Below are 17812 nucleotides of genomic sequence, written 5' to 3' on the forward strand. Positions count from 1 at the left end.
CAGGTTTCACGTTTGACATTTCAATTATCCAAAGGAAGACGTGCAGCAGCTGTCACTCCACGAAGCCCAGGTCCGAGTCACAGAGAGCTGGGGACTGGCCGCCCGGCAAGGCCTCCACGGGGCTCTGCTGTGGTCACTACAGGCAGTGAGGCCAACACCACCCAGAGGGACCACGGGAGAGCTGTGGTCCCATGTGCAAGGGGCCGAGGATCTTCTCTTGGGCTACCGATTTTCATCTTCCCTTCTATAATCTTCGCCAAAATGCTTTATAGTGAACATAGTGAGAAATGCCTTTGAAAGAATTATTACAACAAGAAAGTTAAAAGTATCAATGGGGAAGAATTGTGACTTGGAGGAGACAGGAAGGGTGAAGAAACATTTTAAATCAAATTTTAATTTGACATGCTACACCCCTGCAGAATGGGTTTAAGCTGTAAATATGTATCTTCCTCTAAGTGAAAAGTTTTATACTAGAGTATCAGCATTTCTTTAAACAGATGAATCTTAATCCACTAATTGCAAAATTACACATTTTATGTATTTTTCTTCTTTAATTTCACTCATCTGTTCTCAGCCTCAGTCTAAATGGTCAAAAGTCAGAGCAAATTCCTATGACTTTCAATTTAATACAGAAAATCCCACAGTATCAATTAAAGGATATATTTAGGTTTCAAAATGTCTGAAGATGAACAGGAAGCTATTCATGGTTGGGAGATTGCCTTGCGACTTTCTCAGGTCAAACATGCAGGCAAATGCCGTATTGTGGACATAAATCATTTCCTAAACAGCCCTCTCCCCCTATTTCCCACTCTCCAAGAAGCAGAGCCCCTGAGCCATCTTTCTCAGCATCCTCATATGTCCCTCTGCTGACAGCTGAAGGGAAAAGAAGGTGTTTTATAAAGCATGTTCCAGGCAGCCATCACTGAAGACTGCAATCAATTTTTAACCTACAAGTGTCTGAAGGCTTTTACTGAGAAGACCAAAAGGAAAAAAAAAGAAAAAAATTGTGCTTTCTTCTATAACCAGATGAAATTCTTAACTAAGTAATATCTTTATGTACATTAGCAAAATGAAAACTTATGGAAATAGTTACCTTGTAATTTCCACTGAAATCTTAAATCATACATACACTTGAGATGAAACATTAAGATCCATGCACGTCAACACTGATGAACTTAACACTCAAGATTTTATGATACCAGGGGAAGAGGGACGAAAAGATTGGTAATAGGAACTACAGAGAAAGCATGTCCAGAAACTGGATTTTACAGGAAAGGTTTTTTTTTTAGGAAGGTCTTTTGAGTTAAATCTCATACCCACTCAAACTGTGACTCGACAGTACATTTCACTTCTAGTTACTAGAAGGCATTTCTTTAAAATGGGAGGACGAGAGTATTAGCTGTTCTCTGGGCCCATCTTGCTCCCCCCTTTAAAAGGAAAACTGATGGATTTATAAGCCAAACCACATATTTTCAACCCAAAATAAAGGGACACAGGATAGTGAAGACGAAACACCATTTTCAGCTTGTTTGGTGGGTCTTTTTTGTCCTTAAAGAAAAAAGAGAGTCCCCTTCTAATAAGAGCGTCCCTAACACCTCCACGAGGACAGAACACAACAGGAAGGAGGACGACACAGCACCGTCGTTTCAAACTTTCACAAACAGAACAGAGCAGAACCAAACAGAACCACCACTGCAGATACAGCACGATCAGGGTCCCCACACACAGGGACGAGCCCCAACACACAAAGGAAACAGAATTATCTATCTGGACAAAACAAGATGGACGATCTGGTCACGCGAGGCTGGAGAAGGAAGTGCTAACTCCATGTACTACAAGGAAGGCGTGGGACTCCTTTATAAAAAGCAAGAAGAGAAAGCAAGCCCCCAAATGGATTTCTGATGCTGAGACTCCGTCACAAGCTGCTGGTAATGGTAAATATATATATATTTATATATTCATATATGTATATTAAAAAAGGAAAAATAATCTATTTATAGAACAGTCAGTAGTCAGAGACATTTAGAAAAAAGTAAAAACAAGTCCTTTTTTCTTTTTTTAAAAATGGATTACTACAACAACTTCGTCACCAGAGGTACTCTATGCCCAACTCCTCGGAGGAAGCCATGGGGGCTATGGGATAGCGCCCGCGGCTGGCCTCTGTCAGCAACTGCCAGTCCTGGAACCAGACAGTGGGGCAGGGCTGCAAGGCAAAAAGCTGTTTTGCTGGTTTTGCTGGTGGCCATGCCTGAAGCCTGGTGGCACCTGGTACACTTGTCAATGAAGGTTTCTCCGAAAAGCATGCACCGCTAGCTCAGTGAAACATTCTGACTCACTGTCTCTGCTGCTGCAGAAGCCTGGATCCACGTACCTGCTCTTCTCTAAATGCAGACCCAAGGCAACAAGACTTCTCAAAGCCAAAAAAGGCTGCTTGCCTTTGGCAAGATTCTTCTTCCCAGAATCCAATCTAGTCAGATTTCTGAACTGGATGCTACTCTCCTCCCCTTAGGAAGATGGGGTGATCTGCCCCTCACTTGGGGTTTTCCTCTTGGTACACACAAGCACACGGAGCGGAGGTCTACAGGCCAGGCTCCCTTCCCACGGCCTCTAACAGGACTATGTTCGTCCTGGTCCTCTCCGAGCTGGACCTGCCAGGCATCAAACGCAGGTCAGAGTGGAAGGAAGCTGGTCCTCTGACTCCTCCCACTGCCCTAAGGAGATCCAAGCAGTCAGTACCTCCCAACAGCGCTGGCCGCGAACCTCTAACTAGTATCAACTGGCCCTAAAACACTCTTACAAGCCCTGCGAGCACACCAACGCAATGATGCCAACCTGCCACCCTAGAGCTCCAGTGTCTGGCCTTAATGTGACAAAGGACCTCAGAGGAGACATGTACTGAAACCCCAGCTGCTAGACCAAGGCAGACACCCTTAGCACACGAGTGCAGACAGAGAACGCGGGTCCCACATCCATGCGCAGAGAAGTCGGCTGAGAGGACTTTCCCAGAAGGCCGTTCATCTTTGGAAGCAACATTCCGAGTGGACCTAAACCACTCTACTTGATGACTACGGTCTCAGTGTGGTCCGTTTTCCCCCGTGTCCCAAACCAACCCAGCGTCTGCTAACTGGTCTCTTTAAGATCCTCCACTGGTAGTTTGTAGCTCATTATGAAGGAAGGGGGCGGCGCTGGCCCTGGGCTGTCTGGCCCCTGCTTCTTTGCACAGTTTGTACAGATGTAATCTTCACTTTCCGCCATTTCTGGAGAGACACCCACACAAACTTGGTGAAACCACTCATCGCAGCCACCATCACACTGCACCCAGTCCACCTGTTGGAGACAAGATTGGGGATATTTAGGTTACACGTGCAGGCAGCCTGGGATATAAGCAAACCAAAGAGCTGCCTTGGCTTAAATGATAGCAAATAACGGGAATGCCCAGAGATAGACAATGACTTCTTATGGAGTTATTTTTTAAATAAAGAAGCTGGGAAGTTAATCCCCCCGAATTATTTTTTTTTCCGTAATGTGTCCACAAAATAAGGCCTCTTAGGTACTCCATCACCTCATAAATACCTGGGGCTCCTTGCAAGGCAGAAACATGTTTGAGAAAATTTGACAAAAAAAAGGAACTTCTAATAGAGCAGCCAAGTAGTTTTAGCTAATATTAACAACGTCTAGGCTCTAAGACAATGCAATTATCAATCAGGAAAGGCAGAGTACAACAATGTGAAGGCAATCCTGTGTATTAGCTTTATTTCAAAGAGATAAGCCAAAGTACTAAGAGCATTAAATACCTTTTTAGAAAAGCAGTCACATAGGCCACTTTTAAAACTAATATTTTTTATTCTTCTCTTCTTCCGTTACAAATACAACTCCCTATAAAAAGTTAGCAAATATCAGAGGTCAAATCTTACAAATTAACCAATTAAAACAGTCAAAGACACAGGTCAACAGATCACTCTGGGGTTTAAAGTCTGAGTAACTGACAGGTCAGTGGCAGAGGCCTGGCAAGCTGTGACCCTTCAGAGAGGATGGTGACTAAAGGAGGCCAGAAAGGGACTGTGGTTTGGTGGCGCTAAGCCTGGGGTAGACACTTAATGGTGAGGAGATCCTGGCTTTGTTATTTGGCAGGTAATTGGGGTGGTTTTTATGGCTATGCCATGGCACATTAGAACCTTTAAGATAAAAGGGGTTCTTACTCTCCTCTATGCAAGATAAAAGTGGACCATCTCACTAACAATGTCAGAAGCCATGCACAACAATGAACTTTTCTAGAAACCAGAGCAAAGTGAGGAGAATGAAGGGATCCACGAAGTACTTCAGCACAGCTTGTGAGAAAGGACAGAAGGAAGGAGGAGTGGGCTAGGAAATGAGTTTTAGGGAAAGTGGGCAGTTCTCAAAATCAGTGTCCACAGACTATAAAACTCATCAAAAGTGTGACAGTCATGTTAGTAGTTTCTGGGTTTTTAATAAAGGGTGGGAGAAATCATTTGTCAAAATGATCTTTTTGCTTTAGTTGTTCTTAAGAGTTCTAGCTCTCAAGGGGCCAATACTGTGTGGCATAAAGATTACTGAATTCACTTCGAAGTCCAGAGTTCTGATGTATGAGCTGAGGCAAGTCGTTCAATCTCCCTAAGGCTCCACGTCTCCCTCTGTAAAACGGAAACCAAGTCTTACTCACAGGATTGTTTACAGCAAGGGGTCCTCAACCTCCAGGATCTAATGTCTGATGACTGGAGGTGGAGCTGCTGTAATAACAACAGAAATGAAGTGTACAATAAATGTAATGTGCTTGAATCACCCTGAAACCATCCACTGACTCCAGGCTGTGGAAAAACTGCCTTCCATGAAATCGGTGCCTGGTGCCAAAAAGGCTGGGGACCACTGATTTAGAGGATCAAATGAAATAATGTTTGGCAAGGCACCTGGTCCCCAGGCTGGGACACTGGAGGCATTTCTAAAATTGTAGTCTCCCGGCTCCACTCATCCTTCTTCACATGAAACATTCTGCAAATAACTGCCTGCAGCATGGCTCATGCCAGAATCACCTACTGTGTGTAGCTGAGACCTAGCCCAAACCCACAGACTCAGAATCACCTTGGTGTTCAAACCGGAAGCCTGTATTGTGACCAGCTCCCAGGTCATTCTCATATATTCTAAACTTGACCATCACTTTCACTGTGTGATGCTGCTTTCTGCAGTTCAGAGTGACTTGCTTCCTCAAATGGATTGTGTTTTTGTTCTGTAATTGTTCGTGTGATATTTAGCTTCTGAAGTCTTAATCAGTCAAAGTGTTCCTACTGTGGCAAACTGCACTGAAGGTACAGAAAACGGAGATGACGACTCCGGTGCAACAGATAAAAAATAAAGATAGCACAAGCAGGTGAAGATTTATAACCTGACAGCGGGTGAACACAGAGTGAGTGTCTGGCTGTGTGACGCTGGCCAAGGGAACTGGGAGGACGAGCTGTGGTCCTCTGGGCTGCTCAGACTGGAGGTGTCTAACCAGTCCAGTCCCCACAAGGTAAAAAAGTTATAATTTATCATGATTTGCTGCCAAGGAAAGTTTCTTTTAAAATCAAATTTTGCACCCGGCTCACTGGTTTCTGGTTTCCCAAAATCAAATCTGCTCTCTTTCAAATAAGGAAGACAGCATTTCCCCTTTTGAGAGTTTGGCTAGAGGTCCATTCTTAAGCCCAGCTTCCCCACCATCCCAAAAAAGCATAGTAACTTTTCCTGAGACTTGATCCCAGCCCATAGGTCAGGCAACAATTTGGCCTAATAATTAGCAGGGAAAAAACGCCCCTATGAGTATCTTTTGATCATGTTCCTTGACTAACAATCAAAATTATACTTTTGTCTGGAATGCTAACTGAATCCAGAGGATTCTGAACAGACTGTGGCAGCCTGAACACTCGAGAACAAAGAATCTGGTTAATTGCATAGTAAGTCCTAATAGTCATTTCCCCTTTCATTATTTCTAGGAAGCATATTTGTCAAATCAAAAAAAGGAGTTCCTGAAAAACTTCACAGCTATGAGCTGTTCAAATATTAACCGATAAAGAGACTATCAGTTAAATGTGTGTTTAAAAGAGAAATATATTAAACAGAGAAAATTATGTTGGTTTCGCATTTCTTGTTTTGCTAAACAGTTTCATATTTACGCTTAAAAAATATTTTTCATGTTGTATTTTCTTCAATTCTTAGTGCATATTATTACACTGGGAAAAAAGAAAGCTGGTGATTTAGTGATACTCTTAGCTTAGTTACCCAACTGAACTCTTTGTATTTTTGGCATTCAATCTCTTTTGTACCAAACTTTCTTGCAAAAGCCAGATATGAAAATTAAAACAATTTACTTAATCAAGTACAACATATGCTTAGAATCCCCATGTATGTTTTTTGGTGCTCTCTTCAATAAGTAACCAACTTTTTCAGTCTGCCCGAAATTAACTGGTTTCCCAAGACACAGGAATTTCGGTACTGATAACATCACCATAGTTTGTGTGTGTGAGACTCACTCATTTAGGTAATCCAACCTTTGTTTATGCTAAAAGGAGATAAGAATGATAAAGGAACTGATAATGCAAATACTTTTGCCTATATGATTCTCCACAAAAATCTTTTAAAATTCAGAGTGGGAAACAAACAGTTGAAGTGAGAGATAGAAGTTTATAATCTCTCTTTATTTACTGTATTGGACGTCTTAGGGAGATAGTAATGTTAAGAAAAAAGCTCCAGAAAGAAGGTAAAAAAGCTAAAGGGGGAAAAAGTCTATTTTCATAGTAAGATTAAATATTTATTTTAATGCAGAAAAATATTACTTATATACTACCTTGAAAGAACTTGCTCCTTCAAGTTAACTCTTGGTACCGGTAAGATTGAATGAAAGTGGCAGAGTTTAGGGAGAAAAAGAATCTGAACCTGAAAACTAATCTTTTGAAAATAGTTCATTATTTTTTTAAAAAATTAATTTCAACTTAAAGTCAATTTGATAATGATGGAAGAGAGAGTTTTGGGCTTTTAAAACCTTTTACTTTATTCTGATAATATTTTTCTTTTTTCTTTCTAAAACATCTTTGAAATAGAGGCTAGATACATTTAAGTAATCCTTCAAAGTTTTCTCAATCTGCACATTTTTAGGTAAAAGTAACAGTAATTACTTGTTAGAAAAAAATGTACATTTACCTAAATATGAATGAACCCTAGAAGTTGTGTGTGTTTTTTTTGCTACATAGTATTTAAAGAACAGACTCCTTTCAAAAACATTCTTTTCTTGGTATCCTTTTGTAGTGAAGATGTATATCATGCATTAATTTGTTTTCCTTAAAGAAACACTATACTTCAAATTGAGGAAGTTGTAAAATTATTTACAAAATTTTTAAAGAAATACACAGGTAGTAACATTATGTCAGAAACAAACTTGGAGGACTACAAAAACTGCAGAACAGCAGTGATGGGCAAAATGTTTATAATCTGAAATAATTCCCATTTGAAATTAAACACATTATAGAAATACATCATTTATAAGTTTCTTTCATGTAGCTACTGACAGGGTGAGGCACACTTGCTCACCTGTGCGTTCAACAATCTTCTTTACTAATCTTCACAAATTTCTGTAGTAATCTGTACAAATCTTTGTATATTTTAAACAGTAGACATTTTCTCTAAATATGTGGCTAAATTTCCTTTTACTCCATCAAAATGGGGATGATAACTTTCCAGATTTTTTTTTAATTTTGGCCACGCCACCCAGCTTGCAGGATCTTAGTTCTCCAACCAGGGATGGAACCCGGGCCCCCTGCAATGGAAATGTGGAGTCCTAACCACTGGACCACCAGGGAAATCCCTTTTCTAGATTTTCAAAAAATACCTACAATGTTAAGAGCAAGTCTTAGGGCTTATATATTGATCACATTATTTTAAATAAGTAAAGCAGGACATGTTAATATATAAATTTTGCAGCAAAAGAGAGAAAACTCTCTGCAGTGTTATATGCTACAGAAAGAGAACAGAGACAATAGATGGACTGAACCGTGTTTTAAATGCTAAGCAGAGGAGAAGGGAGAGGGTATTAAGTGAAAAGGAGGGGAAAAAAAAGAGGAAGGTTATGACGGATATAAACACTGTAGAAAGGATGACGGTAAGTAAGCTAAAAAAAAAAAAAAAAAAACCCACATCTTGCTGCCAATCCTACAACTGCTGAAAACTAGTTAAAGGAGAAAGAAAGGGGAGAAGGTTCTGCCAACACTAAGCTACTAATGTTTCAGGACCCAAAGAGAAATAGGTAACCTTTCATAGCCTCTTTAATAAAAAAATTCAGATGAGAATAAATTCAAATGAAAGATAAAAATAATACACATACACATAATGTATCTACTAAGATGCTTTAAAAATGTTTACAATATAGAAAAATGCTTGTGAAGTTAATAAAGAAAGATGCGAAAGTGGACAGTATGACATGATATGAAACAAATCATACAGAAAAAGAACTGGAAGGAAGCACACTAAAATATTCCCAGTTGTTATTCTCAGAGAGCTGGACTACGGGGTATATATTTTACTATATACTCATTTTCCAAAAGTGAGAAAACCTTTAATAATTTAAACACGTCATGTGGTTCTGGACTGTTTTTGTACTTGCATCTCAATTACCGGAGGGGTGGGGATATTAGCGGAGCACCTGGTCTGGGAGCCAGGCTTCTCCTTGTGGTTTTGCCACTAACTAGCTCTATGACTTTGGTTACATCATTTATCCTCACTCAGTCCTGGTTACATCATTTGTAAAATGAAGAGGCTGGAGAAGATGACCTCTTCAAGCTCTAACAGTATTTAGCTGAGGAGGGAATAGTGATGCAACTATATTTATTCTGTTTATATATTCAAACTGAGGGGTTATTAAAATTCTAAAAGTCAAGAGGCATAAGGAGACAAAGTTAAAGCCATGAACTTACAAATAATCTTGATGGGAACACCAAAATAGATGCCTCCAGACACTTGAAGAACTAGGATTTTTCATAAAGTCCATCCATTTTTCTCAGAAGTCTATAACATCAATATTGCCTTAAGAAAGATCATCATGTACTTACTAATATTTAAAGTTTAGGGCTGACATTTAAAAAAAATAGTACCTTTAAAGGTCTTCATTATTTTCTGCAAGAGATTTTTAAAAATCATGTTCTATTTAGGAGCATATACATAGGCCTGAGTGTAGCTAAGACACAGACCAAAGGGAAGATTTAACCCGTTTTATGTCTTCACACAAATCTCCAGGCAACTTGCTTCCTGGGTCTTAGAACTCTGGCCTGGGACCTTTTAGGCCACTGCGGCTGACTGACAAGGTGCTCAGTCCTTCAAGGCACCCTATAGGGAGGGCACACGACTGCTCTGAACTCTACTGTGGCCACACATGGGGTGTACTGCTCCTGGGTACCACACAGCTTCTCTCTGCTCATCTGGGATGTTTCGCTCTGTACACAAATTCTAAAACACATTCTTCTATTAAAATCTCATAACTGAAAAAGGTTCTAGAAACTATATTAAACATGTGATGGTGCAAGGCCAAATCCTGGGATCAAAACAGACCATCACTACGTCACAGCCTCGTGTGCCTGGCTGCTGCTCCGCGTCCCCGCAAACACTCGCTGGGACGCAGAGAGACTCACCTTGTCCTTGCAGGGCCTCTGGCAGTTCTGTGCAGCACACACGGCGTTCTCATCATCCGACTCCTCCGCTCCAGACCAGTCGTACTTGGAGGGAATGTCCAGCACCTTCTTCTCTCTCTTCTTCTCGGTGCTCTCCTTCACAAGTTCAACTTTGGCTGCAGCGGCCTTCTCCTTCTTTTTCTTCCTCTCTTCTTCTTTTGCTAGCTTCTTGGCCAGTTTGTTCAGCTCCTTTGACTTTTCTGCACTTAATTTTAATTTCTTCTTTTTAGGTTTATCCATTTTCTTCAGCTCCTTGGACTTCTGCTTTCCTTCACCAAAAAGCTGCTCTACTTTTTCTAGCTTCCGTTTCCGTTTCTTCTCTGAAGAGTCCTTTCCTTTTATTTTTAATGGTTTCTCTTCCATGCTGTCATCCTTCAAAAATATAAAAAGAGAAACAATTTAAAAGCAAGATATTCAAAAACAGCTTTAGTCTCTTATATGAGGTATCATGAATATACAATTTCATAATGACAGGAAGAATATGAATTACCAAGGCTGGGAGGAAGGAAATGGATTTATTATTTAACAGGTACTGAGTTTCTCTTCTGAGAAAGCAATGGCAACCCACTCCAGTACTCTTGCCTGGAAAATCCCATGGACGGAGGAGCCTGGTAGGCTGCAGTCCATGGGGTCGCTAGAAGTCAGACACGACTGAGTGACTTCACTTTCACTTTTCACTTTTATGCACTAGAGAAGGAAATGGCAACCCATTCCAGTGTTCTTGCCTGGAGAATCCCAGGGATGGGGGAGCCTGGTGGGCTGCCGTCTATGGGGCCGCACAGAATCGGACATGACTGAAGCAACAGCAGCAGTAGCAGAGTTTCTCTTTGGAATAATTTAAAAGTTCTGGAAATGGACAGTGGTAACAGTTGTACAATATTATAAATGTGATTTTAAAACAACTGAATTGTATATTTAATAAATTTTATATTGTATACATTATACAATAAATACTCTGATATTTTAAGAAGACAAATATAATATTCAAAGAAGGTAACAGTGAAAAATAATGACAAGCCCTGAATAAAATATCTGACTTATTTTTAGCTTATCAGGGGCGGGAGGAAAGGCCAAAAAATTGTCAGCATATATTATACACTCTGCAACATCTGTCTGTAACTGAGATGAAAACATAGAAAGCTCAACACACTAAATGTATACTAACTTACACAGTAACTCTTTTGGTCTGTATTTACCAGCATTGAAATTCTGAACAAGGGGTGTGGCAGAAAAAAGAAATACTAAAAATCATAAGCTTGATAATTACTTAGGAAATAACACTTCCTAAGATTCTGCAGGTAGAGGATGAGATGATTAGACAGCATCACTGACTCAATGGACATGAATCTGAGCAAACTCCAGGAGACAAGGGAGGACACAGGAGCCTGGTGTGCTGCAATCTATGAGTTCGCAAACAGTCGGACACGACTTAGTGACAGAGCATAGGAATCTGCAGAATCATAAAGAATACTGGGTCACAAGTGTCTTAAACCTATCATACCTTGAATAAGACATTTAACTTTTCAAAACTCTGTGTTTCGTTATATATAAAATCAGGTAAGAGTGGGTGTGAAGAAAAAGCTCTGCTAACTGGAAAACATTATTTAAATTAGGCACCTTCGATCTGACTTCCAAACCAAAGACAAACTACAGTGTGCCAGCATACGACACTGTACCTCCCACTTCACAGAAACAGCCAAGGAAAAGAAAGATGATTCAGAACACAGGAATCAAATGCGAGTTAGAGCCTGGGTCTCTCCGCTTTTACTGCAAGTGTGACTTCAGGTGAGTTTCTGCATCTCTGACCCTTACCTTCTTCGTAGGGAGAAAGAGCTAAGCACTTGCCTTGTCTGTCCTTTCCCCTCCTGCTCAGGACTATAGTATCACAGATTAAAAAAAACATGGGTAAATTGTATAAAAATATATAAACTACGTAAAACCTCAATAAAGAAAACCATAAAGCAGAAATACTTTGGCTTGGTGACAGAGAAGGACAACCGGAGCACTATCCACCAGTCCTCCCCTCATGGTGACCTATGGAACCTAAAAGGAGCTGGGACACTCTAAGTGGTTTTAAACGATTGTGCAATAAGCTTCCAATCTGTACCTCCATGATGTGCAGGAATCTATCTTCAGAGGGTGGGTGTGTGGCCTGCAAAATCCGCCATATGTGCTGAGTCTCGTCCAGGGACACCTCCAGGAGGTCTCCCACCATCATCAGCTCCTCCAGCTGAGCTTTAGCTCCTGGCGACAACTCCAGCACTGGAGGCTCCAAGCTCCGGGGCACCAAAGGGCTCTTCCGAGGCTGTTTCCGTGGGGTGCTAGACCCTTTCCCCCAAAACAGAAGACAGAAGAAAACATGAAAACTACTAAAAAAAGGAATGCTTTCAAAATAAATATTTAGAGGAATGGTCCCTCTTCCTCCAACACTTAATTTAGATGTTTGGATTCACTGTATCAGCATGAAAGTGAAATTTAAAAAAAAACACAGAACAAAAGAGGCCTAGAGTTCTAATGACACTCTAAAAAACTGGTTTAGAGTGAAAACACAGGTTCCATATTGTTTATCTTGTGACTGGAGGGGAAAGGGAATGCTCTCTCCATTGCAGAAGATACCAAAAGGTTAGACATATAACTACCACATATATATAACCCATTATCTGCCTCATTAATAATAATAATATGCTGTTCCATAAAATCCTGAATTTTACTATGAAGATAGAGATATTCTCCATTTCCCAGAGGTGTGACCTAAAGCAGTCTGACTGATTTTCACTGGGGACAAAGGCTAGATAGTGAACACAATAGAAAAATTATTTACCAACAGATGAAGAACTAATAAAGCTCTTCAAAACCAGAATGAGTATTCTTCAAAAGTAGCAAGTTCCTCAACAACTAATTATAAACAAATAGAGGATAAATAACGACTGATCAGGGGTTTGATAAAAGCAGGATCAGAAGGGGGGAGTCAATGATTCTACAGAAATTTTCTATCATTATGACCTAATCACAGAAAAATGCTACGAGAGACTGGATCTTCCAAAGTTGCATTTTTCCAGTTCTACTGCATTTCATGGTCAGGATTCATACTTGAGGAGAGACTTCCAGTGTGGTGTCAGACTTCTCTTCCCCACACTGCTCGCCGGTGTGGTAATACCTTGAGAGCAGCTCTTAGAAGCAGACGAGTATGCGTGCTCTGCACAGAAGGAGGGTGCCGTCCACATGTGCGTGACTACTTCCTCAGACTTGATGGGAATCTCTTCATCACAGAAGAGGTTGGGCTCCAGGCTGCTGGAGGACTTCACGCTAGCTGTGTCCTGAAGAAGCAGCCAAGGGGGTGCTGAGAATTAGGAACACTTAACTGGTCCCATGACAATAATCTAAGCACAGGCTTTTAATACAACACAGTTAGGGGGGGTGGGGGTGGGGATGGGAAACCTTAATTATCTGGTATTAAATAGGAAAGAAAATTTCCACTGGGGAAAAAACAATGATCACCAGTTTCAAGCCAAAAGTAAAGCTCGAGAGCAATCCACAGAGATAATAGATCTACAAGAAAGCTACGATTTGAAGAATAACCTTTCTACAGTCTACAACACATAAAGACTCCTGTAGCCATGAGTTAAGAAACTCTGACCATTTAAGAAAAAATAAAATGGACTTAGGAAGGGAATAAAGGTTCAGATGTGGTACCTTAAGGACACGGCTCATTCAATCTTCTCTAAAGGTTTTCAAATCCAGATGCTTACCAGTTGCTGCTTTTACTTATCAGCTAGCTGCCCTTACTTAAAAAGCCTGACTGACAGTATTTAAGTTATAAATCCTGACAACTCCAAGCAGGTCTCAGATGACTCTCCCCTGAAGTTAGGCTCCACAACCCACATATACAGCTTTAATGGTCATAGTACAATGAGGAATACAGAAATCTCAGGTATTTTAGCTAGGAGAATTTAATAAAGTGAACTGGCTAAATTGTACACTGGAGGCTTGAAAAAGCAAACAGAAACATCAAAGTAACACCAAGGTAACTACAAGAAAGAGCTGCCATCACTAGAGCTTGAGGTAACAGAGACAAGAAGTGGGGTCACAGCCAGAAAGCTGGGGGCCTACAGAGCTGGGGCCCAGACCTGTGGGGAGCAGGCACTGGCCTGTGTGTGTCCTGCTGTCTCTAACAGAACACAATGTGACTGGCTTCTGGGTGGCAAAGAAACAACTAGAACTGGAGCCAGCTGCCACTGCCAGGGGAAAAGACAGAACGAAAACAAAACTCCAAAACCAAACAAAACTGAAAACAGTAAACAAAGCAACAACAGAAAAATTGTAGTTCAATGATGGCAGGAATGGAGAATAAAACGGTAAGCATCGAGTTCCTACTCACTACGCGGCCTTTTAATGTTCTCTAATGCCCTCTGCTGGCGGAGGGAGGCTGCAGGCAAAGGATAAACGTACAGGGCATGGGTTGGCAAACCATAGCCTGTGGGCCAAACCCAGCTGCTGCCTGGTTCTTGTATGGAGTGTGAGCCAAGAACATTTTTAAATTTTTAAAGAGCTGTAAAAATAAACAAGAAGACATAACAGAGACCACATATGGCTTGCAAAGCCTAAAAATAATCTACTCTACATCATATATAGTATCACTATACATGTGGTACTTTACAGGGAAAGTTTACCAAGCCCTGGGCTAGTTCCAGCCCCAGCACCACCAAGAAGAGTACACGGGGGAGCTTAGAAGACCAGAGACAACAGCTAAGGACTAATGCAAGAGCTGCTGTAGGGTGCATAAGAGGAAGATGTACTGTCATCAGAGACTGTGCTTAATTAAACAGGATACTTTAAAGATTTCACAAAGAGACTCTGGAAGACAGTTACACTCACTGAGAATTTAGGAACAGCAGTTCACATAGGTCTTCTTTCCTGTTCCAGAGAATCTAAGTCCTAAAAGGCCACAGGCAGGAGAGTACTTTAGTACTCGTCTACTGCCGTCCCCAGGTACTTCACCTCACTGATTGCAAGGGTCTTTTCTGACTTTGACTCCACTCATTTCATTGAAACTCAAGCAGGAAATTTTCTATTAAGCTTCTGAACTAGAAATGAAACTGATCAGAAAATAATGGTTGAAAGGAAAGATAGGTAAAAATACATTTAAAAAATTACTTCCCTGGGATGACATATGAAATATAATACATAAAAGATCAATTTAAACCCAACCATGTCAACAATTATATTAACTATAAAAGAAATAAACACCCCCAATTAAAAGATAGATTGTAATACTGCCTAAAACCCCAGATTTAACCATATATTTTACAAATAGATACATGTGCAGACTGACATACCAGAAGAACCCTACCACATGTGCTGTCTACAAAAGATGCCTTTTAAATATAAAGACACAGGAGGCTGGAGGTAAAACAACTGATAAACAGCAAGCTAGTCAGTCCCACTAATGGTAAATACACAGGAAGGAGGAATGGCTTCTCAGTGAGCAATGTGTCTTATGACAGATCTGTCACTCCACCATATCTGGTATCAGCAGGACTAAATTCTCAGACAAAATCGACTCTATTTTCACCAAAGCTGAAGCCACTCAAGTATTAACAAGGGTAGAAAAGAAGAAAAATCAAAGAATCCAAGTGCTTAACTTGCCTTTCTATAAATTAAGCAATTCCTGGGATTAAAAAAAAAAAAACTTCTTAGGAGATAACAGCTACTTCTATTTTATACCCTCCTTTCTGATGTGTGATTCTACATGTGTATGCATTTGGAAAATATAAACTGTACTATGGATGAACAGTCTACTAAAGGTAAACAATATGGTTTAAAAGGAAATAATCATATGAACATCTGAAAAAAAAGTTATCCCAGACACAATCATACAAACCTGTAACAGACTCTCAGACTTTGTTTCATTAAATGTATTATTTTCCTGACTAATGAGATCTCGGAATTGCTGCTCAGATTATTTTTGTGGTGATCACATGGTATGACATGCAAAATGAAGTAATCAAGCAATACAATGCACAAACCATCTGCTTTAAACATTTAAATGCTATGTTAACTAAGATCAAATGACTGATTTTCATTTTCTTTCTAATTACCTACTCTTCTTCCTAAACCAGCAGGGGTTCTTCATCTAGTGAAGATATTAAAATTAAGCTATTTTAAGGATAAATTCACAGTCACAATCAGGGAAGATCATACAAAGTGAAAAATCACCAAGTCAACTGCAAGTAAGTTGGCAAGTAAGATTTTCATTACAAAGTGCTTTCTCTATAGGAAAACACTCAAGAGCCCTTGAAATTTTTTTAGTACAAAATTTTGGAGCACTGAAATTTTTTTAGTGCAAAGATACCAATGTCAAGGTAAATCTGACCTTGAATTACCACAAGTCTTACCACCATTCTTCTGCTCTCCTAAGTTGTCAATACACTGCTAACATTATAACATCCATAATCTTATTTTCTACCCTGCCAACACCCCCTTCTAAGAGAGTGTAAGCTAAGAGCCCATATATGCTTTGCAAACAAAGGACTACTCCATACAACCATATCAAACCACAGTTCTGATCCCTAGCCCTGAAATCATTTAATACTTGCGATGTTTTGTTTTCATAGGTTACTGATCTGCGTCCAAGCAAAGTCCATCATGTTAGACAATTCCAGAGTACTGGTTGATACCTAACGTGCTAGAAAGATAACCCAGGTACTGAAGGTCTCTAAGTCAAAACTGCAAACAGGCAATTTTAGTATTAGCTAACTAACCTATACACGCTGTGGGCAGCATCCCCTTCCAGCTGCTTCTGGTCATTTTACCAGCTTCATATCATACAGTCATTAACTTCACATAGCCATTAACTTCAAGGATAACAATGTGCTTCGAATCTCATTTTAAATGCAAATTCAAATTTCAACTTTTCTCAAGTCTTTAATTCATATGATTTTTTTAAAACTCCCTCATTAAAACATCCCCTGGATCCATTTCTATCTTGAGAAAAATATTTTCCAGCAGGTAATTTACAGGCATCTATGATGGACGGTTTACCTTTATATCCTGGGAGTTCTAATGCCAACGGTATTTGTACTCTGACAATGAGTTTACCTATCTGATATACATGCTGAAAAGACAAAGGAAAAGAATGCACCCTAATTTTTTCACACACCAGACTGTGAATTCCCTGGTTATAGGCATAGATGCTGAACATTATCTCCACAAAGCAGAATACAAAACACATCAACAGATTCGCTGTGGGCTGGCAGGGTCTCTGTCCAGATCACATTACTGGACAAAAGATGAACGTCTTGGGCCTGACAAAAAACAACAATAAAAGGCGAAGAGGACCCAACACAGAACCTTGCCAAAACCTCCCCTTCACCCTAGTGTGCTGTCACTATCAAAACAATCATACTGAGGGCAAATCCTTTGTTATGTGACGATAACTCCACAAATTCAAGTCATGGGCCCAAGTATAATGCATCCCTGCATATGACGTTCTATCCAGCACCAACCAGATGAGAGATCAGAGAAAAAGACCCAAAGCACAGCTAGAACAGGATTCTTAAAACCTAACTATACAGACTTAAACAATCCAAAAGAAAGAACACTGAAATCAGCCATGAAACCTTACAGTAACTTAAACAAACAATTTTTCCAGCCCCTCTCTGGAAAATATATACAGGCTTTTTAAAAACATACCATCCTTTATTAAAAAATGTAGCTTTACCAATCTGTGTTTTTTTAGAGTACAGAAAAAATACCATCACCATAAACTCAGGATAGATAAAACGACTAGCTTTCTCTTCCACTTTCAGGCCTTAAACATCAGTGTTCAACAGCTTTTTAAACAAACCCAGTGATCAAGTGATCAAACCCCCCCAGCCCATCCCTGTAATTACCTTCATATCATAGCCATAGGTCTCCCGAATGTCTTCATCAGAATCTGTCTCTTCATCGTCATAGTCTGCCGTTTGTCGAGGGGAGGAAGACACACTGCTCGCCACCCGATTGAAAGCAGACTGCTGGAAACTAGGCAAGTGTCCCTAAACAACGAGCAACCGGAGATGAAGAGAGGCACCAAATACACATGAGTGTTAATGCATGCCTGAGTCCAT

At 40.2% G+C, this 17812-nt stretch overlaps 1 protein-coding gene across 3 annotated transcripts in view; it reads right to left on the reverse strand.

The window, feature by feature from the left end:
- Positions 1–1972: 1972 nt before the first annotated feature.
- Positions 1973–17812, reverse strand: part of KDM5A (lysine demethylase 5A) — a 60481-nt gene continuing 44641 nt past the window's right edge. For 2 of the 3 annotated variants that reach the window (XM_052641234.1, XM_052641236.1), the window contains 5 exons: positions 17597–17740; positions 12862–13021; positions 11812–12032; positions 9666–10076; positions 1973–3327 (listed from right to left, as the gene is read on the reverse strand). In XM_052641234.1, the coding sequence (XP_052497194.1) occupies positions 3121–3327; positions 9666–10076; positions 11812–12032; positions 12862–13021; positions 17597–17740 (1143 nt within the window). In that variant the 3' untranslated portion in view covers positions 1973–3120. Of the gene's footprint in view, positions 3328–3794; positions 3877–9665; positions 10077–11811; positions 12033–12861; positions 13022–17596; positions 17741–17812 lie in introns of all 3 variants that reach the window. The other variant, XM_052641235.1, reaches the window with a different exon arrangement.

Source organism: Budorcas taxicolor, chromosome 5, assembly GCF_023091745.1.
Source record: "Budorcas taxicolor isolate Tak-1 chromosome 5, Takin1.1, whole genome shotgun sequence".
Classification (NCBI taxonomy): Eukaryota; Metazoa; Chordata; class Mammalia; order Artiodactyla; family Bovidae; genus Budorcas; species Budorcas taxicolor.